We start from the raw sequence: 15,933 nt of genomic DNA on the forward strand, positions 1-15,933 counted from the left end.
CAGAGCCAAGAGAGAGAAACAAAAAACGTGACTAGGCACCAAAGCGTCCTGTTATGCAACAACTGACCTACTAACATACATTTAGAGACTCCGAGCGAGAAGGAGAGAGCGAGAAGAGGAAATAGAGAGGAAAATCGAGGAGGGGAGGGAGGAATTGAAGCGAACATGACACGAGGAGCTCACCAAAACAAGACACTGCGTTCACACTGTCGCATCTACCTGCGTCCAACAGGAGAGCTGGACTTTAAGCTGAGGCTGTCACGCAAAGCAGCGGATTGTTGGGAAACAACACAACTCTGTGGATGCTCTTATATTTAAGAAATAAAAAGGGTAAGTGCTGTTGAATAGTGTCATTATACTTTAGTTTGTGTGCAGAGTTTATAGCCGCCTAATGACGGTTTGTTTTGCTGCTTTGGGCGCGACTGCCTCAGCAGCTTCCCACCTCCGTGGAGCTGTGCGTGGGGGTCCGTGTGCGCGGACAGGAGCTATGTGGGTGGCCTGATGTTTTGGGATTCCTTCAGAGGAGGGTAAAAAGAAGAAGCTGGGGCTGCAGTGGAAACACATGCAGTTGTAGCTGCGCCGTGGTTGTTAACAAAGCTGAGTATTATGGTGCTGTGCTGCATTAATAATGTGTTTCTGCCAAACACCTGCTTTCTGAACACAGTGATATTATGGCATCTGCATGTCGCCTGTATAGACTATTTTAACACTACTGCCTATTAATAGAATAATAATAATAATAACTACACGACTAGTTAGCTTATTTATACTATTATTAGTCTACATAAATATTATTAATTCCATTAAAGCCTATATCCAGGGGCGCCGCCAGGGATTTTGAGTCCTATGAAAGACAATGGCAAAGACCCCACCACTTGACCGCAAAATTTAGCTTTTTTTTTTTTTTTTTTTTTTTTTTAAATTTATTTATTTTTATTGCTTTAACCTTATAAAAAATAAAATAAAATAAAATAAATTAAAAAAAGCTTTTCATGGGAGTAATTAAGATCAAGGCTGTGTTTAACCCTTTATGGGGCAAGTGACTATTTTTGATCACTTTTCATATTCTGCATGAAACGTTTTTTTTTTGTTTTTTTTTTTGTTAATGTAAGAAGGTGTATTCCATTCGTCCTGGAGGTCTTGATTCATACCACAAGGACAATTTTAGATTAAAACTTCTAATTTGAAGGTATTTCATTGAGTACCCTATAAAGGGTTAAACCACAGTGCATACATGTAACTAGGTTATTTTAATATAAAAGATTTATCAGTTTATATTACAGCTATATTTTATTACAACCTTTGAAAAAGAAAGTATTTATTATTTTTAATGAAGGTTAATGATCCCCCCCCCCCCCCCCCCCCCCCCCCCCCATATGACGCCTCTTCCTACATCAACATGTTAGTTATTGTTAGTTATTATTATAACTAGTAGCCTGTATCAGAACTATTACCCTATAGTTTTACCACCACTTAACCTATTTCTATGTGAGCTAATTGCTAGTGATAACATAAATAGAGCCGGGTTTATAAACGGCTATCTGAGCCGCACGCGCTCTCTTTTGGGTTAGTAGGCTTGTCCATGCAGACAAGTGGAGGAGAGAGAAAAAAAATCCCACGCAGGCTCCGAGGACACACTTCTCCCCGTCACGTGTAGCAGCTCTCTGGAAAGGTTACCGCGGCTGTGCAGCCCTCTGAGTTAACCCTTTAGTAGGCGACGGCACGCTGAAGGAGCGCGACACAAGCCGGCACGCGCAACACCGACACAGTGATGTGGACTTTTTTTGTACAATTTTTCGTTTGCCCTCTTTGTGTGTTTACAACCCGACTGCTCGGACTGATGGCAGCCACATGCGGGGTGGTGGAGGTGGAATAAAGGCGAAGGTGAGGGCGCATCTGGATCAGTTCTGGAGGGGGGGTCCAGATGTGATGTGTTTTCAGTATTTCTGATCAGCTCTGCAGACGGGATTTATTATTGTGTTTATTTATATGTCTGAAGCGTTTTTTGAGGAGGTGGGTGAATTCCATGGCACAGTTAGAGTCGCCTCGGATGACTGGAGATCTGGTTAAATATGCATGAACACGATTTGTCAGACAGCGCAACAAAGGAAGCGTGCGGGGAGACATACTGCTCACAATGTGTTGCTCTCTCCATGACATTTATTTATGCATTTATTTTCTCACCTGCTTGTCCGAAGAATAGCCTACAGCATGGCCTGAAACTGAACTTCAGCAGCTCTTGGCTGCAGATCTGTTGGGTTTTATTGTTATTAATTGCCAGCTTATTTTATGCGCTGTTTTGTGGTTGTGTTTTGGAAAATAAACCGCATCAGGGTTTTACTTTCCATACGTAGTTGCATTTTATATCAAAGCTCCACGTGGAGATCATATAACCATACCTCTCTTGCGTGTTTCCACTCCAGATATGGCGTGTATTATATGCATATTGGCCAAATATAGAGCAGATTTAAAGCGTCTTTAAATGAAAGATGCGTGACTTTTAAGATCTCTAACTTGTTTGTTTGCCCCCTGTGTTCCCCGAACTGTAGGAATCATAGTTTGCAGGTTGCATAATAAATGAATTAAATAATCAAAATGGATTAAAGAATGGAGCAGATTATGCAATAGGCGGAAACCCGGAGTCTGTGGCGGTGCGCTGCGCTCTGCTGCGGAGCGCAGCTGCCAATTGGTTGGCGTGGCACGCTGGGTCTCTATGCCAGCCATGAATGTAGGTCACATCAATCCCGCGGGGAGGGGAGGATTGAGAGGGGGGCTGCTGACAAGAACAGGAGTCAGAACCCTACCTAAATAAATCCTTGCCCCCTCCCCAGTCATAACAAAGAAGCGAGACATTCATGCAGAAATAGAAAACTAAAAGCCCTGCAACTTAAATAAACAGCAGGGGGGGGGGGTTCATCTAAAAATGTAAACATTTTGGGAATCAGGGCATAAATCATTAGAGCTTCTGAGATATCTGTTGTGTGGGAATGAAAGGTTTTATTAGAGCCTGTCCGGCTCGGCTTAATAAAGGGAGGATGGTGGATCGGAGGCAGCGCTGTTTTCCATCCTGTCCTACTTTACGGCCTCTTGACTTTCTCGGGGTTTCCTGGCACATGGAAGATGATGAAAGATGAGGGCCTTGCTTTGTTATTGTCCTGCGGTTTGGAGCTAGCAGAAAGCCGAATTACAGCGTTTAGTAGGCCAAGGGAGCACATGTGACTGGTGCAACACATGGACTTAGTCACTCTGCCTTTTTTTTTTTCCCTTTCGGAGAGAGAGGGGTGATGATATGGCTGTGTTCATGGAACAAGGATCCAGCTTGGGTCTCCGCCCTCGCCTAGTTGGCTTCCTGCCCTCCCTCCTCGTTCCTTGACATCTCTTTCTTGACAAGATTTGTATTTAAAGCAGACCCCCACTAAACCCAAGTTTTGCACCACGTGCCAAACATGCTTTACTGTAAGGTAGAGCACGAAGAGCGCGGGGGGGTCATCATTCTCCTCGTCTGTACAGGATGTGTCTTCTTCTCTCCTTTATTTCCGACCTGCTCCCGTTTCCTGAAACAGTGCGCTGAAAAACACGTGCGGCGGCTTTTGAACCAGCGTTTCCAAAGCCCGCGACCACATTTAGACTCCTGCGGTGTGGGGGCCCTGCGGTCGTGTGAGGGAGGGCCACTTGGGATTCTTTTACTGTGCTATCATTCCACAAGTGCCACAGGGACCAAACGATGACATGTGGAGTATATGATAAACGGAAAGAGTAATCTAGGTCAAGGGAGTGTGTGCACAGGAGCTCGCGTCCGTGCCTGTATTTGTATATTTGAGCTGGAGCCGGGGGTGGGGTGGGGCGGTGTGTGGGGGGGGGTTGAATCCCTGCAAACTCAGCCTCTGCTTTCTTTATGCTGCAGCTGCTTTAAGCATCTTCAGGATGTAAACCTGCATCATTCGCTCAGCTAAATGTCCAACAGAGGAAAGGACCAGACCTCCACTGTTAGTTGATGAAACAGAGGTCATTTGTGTGTCACAGAGATATGGAATATACGCACGCTCTGACGTCACTTCAACCCTCCTTTTTTTGTTATGAAACCTTGTTTTTCACCATCTGCTTCTGACCGCGCCGAGCCACTGGTTTATAAGGAGAGAACGTCTGATTGGCTACAACCGTCACCCCCCCTTTTTTTTGTTGCTATGGGCGACACATTTCTTGTATTGATGCAATAGCAACACGGTTGCAACCACCACTAGTCCCCCCCCCCACCACCACCTCGTCACGTCTCAGAGCAACAGCATAATCTCATCCTTTTCTTTGTTTTAACTCTCGCTCATTAATTCCCTCCATCTCTTTGTCTCCGCTCCACTTGCTCACACCTTTGTTGATAATCCCGCAGTGCTCTATTTCTCCACACTTCTTTTGCTTTGTTTTGTCTCAGTATCATTTTCCAAGTCCTCCCTTTTGCCTCCGCCTCCCAGCTGACCTATATTCCAGCAGGGCGTACAGTAGAGAGCTAGACTTGTGTTTATGGAGTGCGGCCGGTCCCCAGTTTCTGGGTCAGTGGGACACGCAAAGAAAAAACTCTCCCCTGGTTTGCTCTTCGCTCCTGTGCCCAACAGGCACATGTCAGAGGCTCACGAGGATGACCCTTAAACCGTTTAGCCACAAGAAGAAGAAAAGAAAACACTCCAGACTGCACAGCTTTAATTTCAAATGAATAACTTGAGAATTGAGCACATTTTCCAACAACTGATTCAGTTTTTCTGGGGGAGAAATTTGGACTAACAATTACGTTAACCATTTTTTGCCTTTATAGGCCCTTACTCAGGATCAGAGGTGAAATCTATTTTTGTTAGGAGGAATTATGTAATAGCGTTAGATCCAGGGGAGGAGCAGAGTAAAACTGATGCAAACGCCTTGACAGATCATGAGATTCAGACTGTACAATAGTACTTTTCCACATTAACCCAGGAGCGCCGAAGTTGAGCAACAGGCATTTCCAGCAGCTGGTTAAGAACACAGATTAGTTTTGCTGTATGTTCCCATAACAAAAGCACTTCTGACACGACTTCATTCCTGCACTTTTCAATCAGACTCAACAAGTAGAGATAAAAACCTCATCCTCATAGCGTGACCTAAATCTCTTTCAGGTCTCCTTTTGACATAAACATGTCTGAATTTATTTTTGCTTTGTATTTAGTCTGGAAGACAAGCATGAGACATATTAAAGATTTGACCTAGATCATGGTTCTCCGTGCGGATAAAAGGAGGTCAAACATCATAGCTGATGCAGAACATTGTTCTGAGTTTCATTCAGCGCTGCAGGTATGAACAAAAGGATGATGATTAATTAGGTTTTGTACAAAATATGTCAGTAAATCATGAGACCAATTGCTTTTGATTCACAGTTAAAAGACGTGATTAGGAAAACATTTCAAAAAGGTATTTGGCCCATGCTTGAGATGGCTTTTGCCTGTTTCAAAACTGATTTCGCAACAGTCAAATGATATCACCGTACATAAAGATGCGGATGTAAAAAGTCAAAAGACGTTTTTCTTGTTGACCGAGGACTCAAGTTTTTCTCGAGTCCAAAAGAAAAGATGTTGGAAAAGTGCCCTGATGGTCTGCTTTGTGGACAAGTCGTCGCAACATGAACTCCAACTGGCGTCCTCTGTCTTTTAATCTAGTTTATGTAAAAATTCTACATCACCAGACTAAAAATGTTTGGAAACTCAACAAACATGATAAATATAAAATCATACTTCCAGCCAGGGACGGATAGCTTACTAAACCAGCTTCGGTTTTTAATTGATACATCGCAATTCTATCATGATTTGTAAATATCCAAATATAATTATTTTCATAATAATTATATGACAGAAACACAGCTGTTAAGTGGGACAGGAAGCTAAAAGTCACGTGCTGCGCAGACTTCCAGTCCATCCCACCTAAGTATCCGGGCAGCAAACAGCAGAGATACTAGCTAACAAGCTAGCAGCTAGCTAACAAGCTAGCAGCTAGTTTTACGTAGATGTCACTCATCAGGTTTAAAGGCTAATGTTTGGAAACTTTTGGTTTTTATGGAAATGCAAATATACAAGGTCTAGACAAGACTTACTCCATATAGAAATAGTTTAATCCCAAATTAAAATTTAATAGTAATACTACAAACATTTGACAGCAGCTCCAGCTTAGAGGAGCCTGTTGTTGCTAACTGTTGCTAACACATTATATCTGTAAATACCAGGGAAACATGTAAGAACATTTGAAAGAAATGTTTGATATGTCCTGAATTTATTTATGGTTCAACATAAATATTGACAATCAATTTGTTTCTTTAGACAGTGAATGGAGTGTAAAGTAGTATAAATGTAGATACATAGAGAAAAAAAACTCTCAGTGGGGAAAAGGATACATTGAAAATCCTAAAATTGTTTAATAGTCTAATTGCACTCTGAATTGTTATCGAATTAGAAGTGAATTAGGAGTTCTTATGAGTATTTGGCTTGATGATAGGAAGGAAAAGTCCAAAATAATGAAACAGAAACAAAACGTTTCTGTTTCATTCAATGACTCAATCTTAAGGTCATTGAGTCATTGAATCATGAGATGTCAAGATTTCCAGAATCCTCCCAGACATGACATAACATCCCAGATATTTCAAAAACTTAATTTTCAAACAGGAGCTTTGTTCATTTTTTTCATATATATCTACCACATTTTCCCCCTCCTTTCAGTTTGTTTCCAGGTGGTCAGCCACTTCCACTGGATTACATTGGTGAAATTTATTCACTTCAAACCAGTTAAAAGAATATCTTCTAAAGATAACTCATTATTTGTTTCTACTGGTTTGAAGTCCAGATCTCTTTCTGAAGATTCAGCTGTTTTGATTTTGCTCCCTAAGAAGAGCCAACTCTTTATTTAGTCTCACTACAACCTTCTACTTCATCCTAATTTAGAAATTATGAATAGTTTGCATGTTTCTTAGCAATTTTTATATAAAAGCTTGATGTTTTTTAATGCATTTGTTGTTGTTGTTTTTATTTAAAGGTTTGATTAAAATATTAACTAGTCGTTGGTAGGAAGGAAACATAAAAGTACTCTTTAGATTTTCCAATTTTTTTGCAGATGGACCTGGATTTAAATCAGTTTATCTGTTTCTTTGTTTAACTGGCTTGTATTACTACAGCCATCCTCCCACCCCTCTTCTGCATAATGGTATGCCCCTGGTCTTTCCTTACATGTGATTGGCCGTATGGTGTGCCTATCACAATAAAGTCCCGCCCCTCAGCAAGACTTCTCATTAAAGAATCAGGTCTTCCCATTCAGTATAAAGAATTGGGCTCTTCATGTCTGACTATAGGTCAGGTTGACTACCCTGTTCCATCCACAAGCAATCACTCTGGTGAAACTACAGTCACATTCATCATTTAAAACCTGTTAAATTATTAGTGTTGATTCACATTTAATTATTGATGGTTCTCAAAAAAGATTACTCAAGATTTGGTTCCTAAGTTAAACAAAACCCAATTAAAACTAATATATTTGATATGGCAACACATATCAACCTGCTGGTGATGCTGAATCTGAGAATATGGATCTTTAACAAATGTTATACTGTAGCTCTTTCATGTAAAGACACACCTGTTTGGTGTCCATTTGTAATAAACATAAGTCCCCATTTCCATTGTTTTCAGGCCATCTGATGCCTTACTGAGATTCAGCATTCTCAGTTTTTCCAGCCTACATCCCACCTCCCTTCTTTCTGGGGGTCCTTGACCTATATTTATCAATGCCCCACCTCCCAGCTGCCCCCACACCTCCAAATCTCTCAGCAGAGTCTCAGCTTCTTTATCCTTGACCTGCATTAGCAGATGTCTTTGTCTGCCTTATCTGCTCACTCTGCATCATTGATTTGGCATTGAGTTGTTTTGGCGAAGATTGTTGCCACATTCCTTTGCGGATCAACGCACTAGGTTAGGGTGGGGGGTGGCAGTGTATGAGCAGTGTTTGTGGATGGGGTTTCTCAGTTGAAATCTATTCTCCTTTTTTTTTTTTTTTATTTGGGGGGAAATGCTTTAAAACAGATTCAGGAAACCCCCGCGAGCTCTGGAACTGACTCACCCTTTCCTCTGTCTGGCTCAAATAATCATCAGGCCGGGAAAACAAAAGAGTTAATTCTTGTACAATCTAGTTTTCATGCTCTCAGCATGTCTCAGACTGATGTAATGTCAGTGGTGTTATGCTTTTTATTTTATGTGTGTGCTTGCTTCATTCTCAGTGTGTGCAGTTTATAATTACCAGCCCTCGGCTTTGCTTTTGGCTTCCATAAAAGTGTGAGCTCAGATCTTTCAACATGTCTCACAGATGGCTTTTTAAGTCTTGGGTGACGAAATGAAATGAGGTTGTCGGCCTTGCTATGAACTCATTGCCCACATTACATCACAAAAGCCAACATCAACATGCCAGGCAAAGGATCAGAGGTCATGGGCTGCAGACAGATCGGATCAATAGCAGGGCCAAAAGGTCAGACACTGGGGTTTAGCAGCCATTCAGTGGTTGCCATGGGTGACAGAGTCAGCAAAAGCCAGACATGCCAAAGCCATGGAAGAAAGCTTTACTTTCTTAGAAATGTACCTCTGACTGGTGTTCATTTTGAAAAAAAAGAGGAATTCTTTTAAAAATGCCAAAAGTAAAGTATAAATGCTATATTAGAGTGCTTAGTGGAACAGCAGCAGTCTGAGTGGATTCACATATCTCTTTTTTTTTTATCTTTGCAGCCTTTCATCTTGCAGTTAACTGCAGAGGGAAGAGACAGACGGAGAGAGAGAGAGGCTCCCCAAGAGACTGACATGCTGAGGTAGACAGGCCGACCTACATCTCGCTGTTTGGGTGGAGATCTAGGACAGTTCTTCGCCAGCTTAGCACACCGTGCTGTTCTCATACCTAACCTTTAACAACCAACAAAAGCCAGAGAAGTAAAAGAAAGGAAATTGGAGGATTGATCTGATCTACTGGACTCTGAAACAAGAATTCTGAAAGTGGATAAATGAGGTTTTCTAATGCTGAGCTTCAACTATTCATCTTTTTGGCTAACTTGGACACATGAGTTCATTCCTTGTATAACTACACCAAACCTGCAGTAAAAAGAATCTGTGGAAGGTGAGGCGTTTTCATTGCAACCCCAACATTTCAAACTGGCTACCATCATACAAGAATGGAAAATCTTACATCAGCTCTCAAAACATTAAACAAAAACTCAGGGAATAACCTAGGCTGCCTTGAGACCTACAACAGCTATGAAGAGACTTCTCTCCAGGGAACGCCGAATCGCTTGGGGCGTCTCATCAAACCCAAGCCCAACGTCACCTGCAGGCGGAAGCGCGAGTTCATATCTGATGAGAAAAAGGACGCCTCGTACTGGGAGAAACGGCGCAAGAACAACGAGGCCGCCAAGCGCTCTCGGGAGAAGCGGCGCCTCAATGACATGGTTTTGGAAAACCGCGTTATTGCGCTGAACGATGAGAATGTGAGGCTCAAGACGGAGCTGCTGCAGCTGAAGCTGCGCTTCGGCCTGATAAGCACAGCCTCCTACATCGAAAAGAGCCAACAAATTGGCGTGAGCAACAACGCGGGAAATGGAGGCTCTTCCTCGTCCTCCTCCTCTAGTCAATACTACTCCAGTGGTTACTCCAGTGGTTCTCAGGTGATGATGAACTCTGATTCCTCTGAAACCGAGCAGTCTGGACGAAGCGAGGGCCACAGGCAGCTGGTGAAGTACTCTCCATGTGGCTCCCTCTCCGACATGTCCGATGCCTCATCGCGGGACAGCCCAGAGCCTATCCCCTTTGAGATCAAACAGGAAGGGGACAGGTTGGAGATGGACATTGCTAATGGCACCACCACCCAGATTATGTTTAACATCCACCGTGGGCTGGCTTCTGTACCCACTCACCACCAGATCCAGCAGCATCAAGAGATGGATGCTGCGTATCACAGCCAGCAGCAGCATCTAATTCAGCAGCAACCACAACCCCATCAGGAGCCTGTTGCTCCCATCAAAGCTCCCTCTCACCCACCTGCTGCTCAAAGGAGCGTCATTTTGTATGGCGCCAGCAGTGCCTCCTACCCTGTGGACACCATGGCCAGGTCCCAGGACGTTGATATGCAGCCAGCCCCAAAGCAAAGTAGCAGCAGCAGCCAGATCTGTGTCAACCAGCTGCCGCAGTCCATCACAGAAAGCTCCATAGAGACTCTGGCTGAGGTGACGAAGCAGCTGGAGAGGAAGACATTAGACTCCCCTCCATACGAGCTGTCGGACAGCTGTAATGAGGCCAAAGAGAGACAGGTTTACAGAGTGTGCCAACCTCCCCAGCAAGAAAGCGATTTGTCTGCAGAGCTCCTCGACGAACAAGCAGAGGAGGTCAGCCACTCCCACCTGTACCACCGTCTCCAGCAGTCTCACCAGTCATACCTCAGCGCTCAAGAAGACGAGCCACCTGTGCTTAATTATGAAGGCGAGCACAGAAACGAGGCGTACTATCAAGGCCAAATGGCCTCTTCTAGCAAGGACCCCACGTCAAGCGAAGGAGACCCCGGCAGCCCTGATAAAGAGGCTTCCACGGATGAGGACGAGTCTCTTTCTTTGGGCTTCCACAGCCAACATCTTTCAGCCATTCTGCAGCCAGTTTCACCTCTGAACCAGTACCAAGGTTGCTCCCAAACCCAAGGTTGGGATCCTCAGGGGGAGGTGCGGGGAACAGCACTGCCACACAAACTGAGACTCAAACACCGGGCCATGAGCACCGGTAGCAGTGGTGGCAACTGCTCCGGCCAGGAGTCACCGACCACTCCTCCTTCTGCAACGCCGCCTCCCCTCCCCCAGCATCCCTACCTGTCCCTCTCACCACAGCAGAACATTAATCGAGAGGGTCTGAATGGAGACGGGGAAAAAAAGGAGTCTGGTGGACGACGAAACAAGAGACGAGATTAAATGACATTCACTTCTGAACTCCTCTGAGAACTACCCTGCCATCATGCCTTTGCCCTACAATCAAATCACCCCCTTAAGCCCTACACCCCTCTCTACCCCCCCAGTGTCATCAGACAGCTGGACATTTTGTAGGGCTGTATCATATTTGTGTATAGTGTACAGATTGGTCATTTCTTACATCCTCTCCATACTTAGAGAAGCACTTTTGTTTATGTGACAAGAGGAGGAATGGAACCAGTTTTTTTACTTACTGTCATTCAACAATATCCGGCAGCGTACAACAGAAAAAGCACATTTTGATAACTCACACAAAGGAATGTAGAAAACAACAAAAAGAATCAAGCTTTATGCATAGAATAAATTCGGTACATATCCAGCTGTAGATAAACATACACATGTATGGCTCTTTGCCTTAACTTAAATCAAATGCAAACATACTCTGGGGATACCCCCTCGACCAAAGAAAAGCCTCCAACACTACAGATATCAAGTTCCATACCTCTTCCCTGACCCTACCTCTACCAACCCCGACTCTCTCCAACCAACCATTTCCTTTAACTCACAAAAGATCGCCATCATCTTTATTTTTTAAGCACTTGGTTTGTATATAACTGTGATATATGCATATATGTATCTATTATAAACTTCTATTTTAGAAATAAATTTGAATACAAATTCAACAAAAAATGCGACAAACCTGCAATGGTGTTGGAGGATTCTGAAAGCGGCGGCCCTATGATAAATCCCGATTACTGTACAGCTACGTTGTCTACCATTGCTACAGGATCCCATTCAAATGAAACATCTCCATCTTGATTGTTAAGATTTGGCATTGACCATTGGTTGATGCTATGTTTACACATAGGTGGCCGTCCAGTTTGGAGCGCCAGCAGCACTGAATGGAGAACAACCTGTTCCCTGAGGCAGTGGCCTCATTAAAAATGTCTTGATTTTTAAACCTTTAAACCAGCCTTTAAATATTTGGTGGGATTCACCAGCTGCAGGCTATAAGCCTTTAGTTTATTTGAGCTTTATCAACCCTATCATGTTGTCACCATTCACTGGCCCCATGTATTTATTTCCCCTCCCTTCAACATACCCGTCACTATAAAAAAAGAGAAGAAAACAAGCCCACAGGAACATAGACAGAGTGTGTACAGACCCTTTTAGATACTTGTCGCAGCCAAGGTTTGAGATGGTAATGTTGGCATGGGATGCCTGGGAGCAAAAATAAGAAGAATTCAGTCACATTCATGTAAACACACTACACTGCACTGAAAACAGGAACTCCTCGTGTGTGAAGACCTAAGCGAGGATACCTGTATAGCTACTGTTTATGGTTTTGTAGTGTGACCACACACACCCTTCAAGGCTGTGGATGGTAAAAGTTCATGCTTATGCAAACCTTTTTGCCACCCCTTCAATTGGAGTTCCATTAAAGCCTCATTTATGCTCTACACTACATACAGTAAAGGATTTTTTCCTGTTATTTGCAATCTTTACGTGCCTATTTTAGTAGTATTTTTACAGAGCTTGTTAATGTGTAGCCAGACGTAGCAATCGGAGCAAAAGCACCGGAAAAACTGCGGGGGCAGTGTTGCGTGGTATCGGTCACGTATAACCAGGGAAAGGAACAAAGAAGTAAAAGCCCTGCTTAATAACCACATAGACCCCCTACCGTCTACTGTGCTGATTTTTTAATGTCTTTTTCCAAGAATGTACCTGATCACGATTACCTCCACTGTTGCCATGTTTGCAGTTGTCTGAAAGTCACATCAGAACTTGGATGTTAACTTTGCACTGTCCTCTGGTGGATTTATAGACCAACAGTCATGCAAACATAAAGGATACATGGGAGTTTGTAGGCAAAGATGTTTGGCAACATTTAGAACAAACAGGTCTATATATGTAAGTAAAGGCAGCATAACCGCCGCCATGTTTACAATTGTCTGACGTCGGGACTCTTGAGTGAACTCTGCCCTGCCCCCTAGTGGATTAATTTTCTAACAATTATGCAACCATAAAGGCTGTTTGGGAGTTTGTTTGTTTGAAACAGACATAAAAAAAAACAAATTACGTACATATATAGAGCATAAATGAGGCTTTTAGAGTGCATTTCAAGGGTTGGTTCACCTCCCTTTCACCCCCTTCTCATTGGTAGTTTTGCTACTGGGTTGTGATGAATTGCCTTCACTGGATTCTAGTTTTTATGTCTATGTACCATGTTTGGCTTTTTGGTGCTTGTGTATAAATGTAAAGTTTCACAAACACTGTAATGTTTGTTTCATTGCTTTTATATCCTGTTTTTAGTCAAGGTGATGATCTGTTTTCTTCCGTATCGTCTTTCCTTCTACTGACTGTGACATGACAGTGTGTATTTGCCTCATTCCTCCTCCCATTTCCCACTTTTTCAGTGTGTAATAATCAGTAATGTTTGTGGTTTTTTGCTGATGGTTTTAAAAAAATATTGAAAAATACAAAATAAACAGGCAAAAATAGTGCGGTGTTCAGAGACAGGTGGTGGTTGGTCTGGCTGGTCATTACCATGTCTTACTTCTGACAACAATATGTATGTAAAGACACTAATGTTCATTGTGAAAGATGGGAACATTTCAAGAAAAGAATAAAAAAAATCAAGGTTGACCTGTTACATATCAAGAAAATGTGTTTTTTTGTTCTTGTGTTTTTTTGTGTGTTGTAGTGTTTTTCGTTGAAATAGCGGCCATTTATCCCATAATTGGGGACTGACTGGTAATGGAGCAGCCATTTTTTCGTCAACAGGCTGACTCGTATAATCTGAAATGATGAGGTATAAACCTTATGCCAGAATCATCAGTTAGATAACACATTACTCAGTGACTGACAGAAGGGAATGACTCATCATTGCCAAATAAACCATATTAATTGGTACAACACAACAAATGCAAAAAAAAGTTGACGTTTTTCCTCCTAAAATGCTTAAAGGTCCATTTCTTTATCTGTCTTGTCTTACACCAGGACATGTCACTTGTTGTTGACAAACCTTCTGGGTTTTTTCTCAGAAAGTCATCTTTTCAGAGAAGTCCAAGCTCAACAGGGCACACCCTGTTTTCACTGGAGGGAGATAACCGAGTATGTTCGCACCGCTCCCCGGGGGTAACGCGCTCTTTTTGGCATCGGAGGCTAATTTGCAAATAAAGAAAACACTGCAGCGACATACTGACACACTTTGCTCAGATGGGCTAGAAAACTCCCTGGCAAGCTCGTCTGATGTAACACTGGCCTACTTCTACAAGCTCACAGCACGAACACCATCAAACCCTGCACTTTTTGTTTTTAGGGGCTTTTTTTTTTTTTTTTTTTTTGGCAGAGCCAGTCATGAAAGCATCAAACTTTCTCTTCATTTAAGTCTATTTTAAGCCTTTTATTTACTCCTCTTTGCTTTTGACAGGCTACAACCTTGAGTTAACACACAAGCGGGACTTTTAAAGCAAATAAAACCTCTGCCAGGGATTACTCAGTTTTTTTTTTTCTCACTGTGTGAGCAGGTGCTCCCCAGTAAAATCCAGAATATTTATAGCAGAGGAGCAAAACAGGCCCAAGTGAACGGCATAGATGTGAACGGAGTGAGTCAGCTTTATGTGATTGGGCCAGGACAAAGCTAGGACAGAGCCAGTCTGAGCCTCTGTCTGATGCAAGCAGCTCAACTGTCCTGCCAACCTCCTGACCGAGTCCCCCAGCATTCTTTGTGTTAACACAGAAAAGCATGTTGTGTAATCCTGTTTAAGTCCAGGTTCATCAGGGACATATGAAACCCCTTGTGAAAACAACGTGTGTGAGAGGAGGAGCTCAAACAGAAGCTTGTGCATAACCATTACATACTTAAATCAATATTTGTAGATTAAATTAAGACAATTTCATAGTTATCTCGTACAAGTCCTTTAAAATGAAATAAGATATTGTCACATCACTATTAGATGATGTGGTCGTCCAGAAGGCGACATGAAGGGGTCTCATTTAGTCCCATCGAACCAGAATGGGGTCATTTTCATAACAGCATAAAGGGCAAAGGGAGGAGCAGTGCAGAGGGGGGGAGGGGGAGGAGGGTAAACCCAGTGCACTAACTTCGTCTCAGGCTGCAAACAAAGCACCTCTTTGAGGCCGACACATCACGCTTTTTACAACCCTCTCAGTCAAACACAGAACATGCACCAACACTCACATGAAACAAAGAGAAAAACAAAAACAAAGCGCACACACTCGCATCGCCGTGGGATTCTGACAGTTCAGTAAATGTGGCATTCCTCAGAAAAAGTCGATAGAGCCATGGGATCGTACCGAGGCGACAGCTCAGGGCCTGCGTTGAGCGGCTGCTGCGTCGGTGCTTACATAAACAGGTCAGGAGGAAAGTAGGTCGCCGTGCGCGAGATGGGAGAAACGAGAGGAGGGCAGAGGCAGCGGGTCGATGACGGTTATGGCTCCGTCAGTGTCACCTGGGTTTGTCTCTGGCAGCAGTGATGCTTTTGGCAAACAGAGCAGAAAGTCTCGTATTACCTGCTTCTCATTCTTGGGGGTTAGTGGAGCAGGCGGTGTGTGTGTGTGTGGGAGAGGGCAATGAGTTAAACAGCAAGGGCAAGCCTATGATTGTAGAAATCTGGTTTATGTCCAAGATGACACACTAGACGCTTGGAAGGCATTTTTGTGGCAGGCTTCGGTACGGCTGCACAGCCAGGTTAAATTCAGGTACGACTGGGGGATGATTCCCCCTCCCTGCAAGCTCCAAGGCAAAGCTGCACCCACAAAGCATGATTTCACCTGCAGGTAAACCACCTTAACATAAAGAGCAGGCGTTGCTTATGGCCTTCTTTAAAGTGGAACTATTATGTGCATTTCAGGCTAATTTATTACCCTGAAATGCACATAATAGGAAGTTCATAAAACTGCAGTTTTATGCACTTCCGCATAGGCTTCAC

General features: G+C 43.3%; 1 protein-coding gene across 2 annotated transcripts; it reads left to right on the forward strand.

Moving 5' to 3' along the window:
• Window positions 1-154: 154 nt before the first annotated feature.
• Window positions 155-13,623, forward strand: nfil3-2 (nuclear factor, interleukin 3 regulated, member 2). 2 transcript variants are annotated; one of them, XM_079253321.1, is made up of 2 exons: window positions 155-330; window positions 8,769-13,623. In XM_079253321.1, the coding sequence occupies exon 2, from the start codon at window positions 9,206-9,208 to the stop codon at window positions 10,979-10,981; it is 1,776 nt and encodes a 591-aa protein (XP_079109447.1). In that variant the 5' UTR covers window positions 155-330; window positions 8,769-9,205; the 3' UTR covers window positions 10,982-13,623. The 2 variants fall into 2 exon arrangements, with proteins under 2 accessions (XP_079109447.1, XP_079109448.1); XM_079253322.1 differs by lacking the exon at window positions 155-330 and adding an exon at window positions 1,730-1,884.
• Window positions 13,624-15,933: the final 2,310 nt, after the last annotated feature.

The sequence above is a fragment of the Telmatherina bonti genome (assembly GCF_933228915.1).
Source record: "Telmatherina bonti genome assembly, chromosome: 14".
NCBI lineage: Eukaryota > Metazoa > Chordata > Actinopteri > Atheriniformes > Telmatherinidae > Telmatherina > Telmatherina bonti.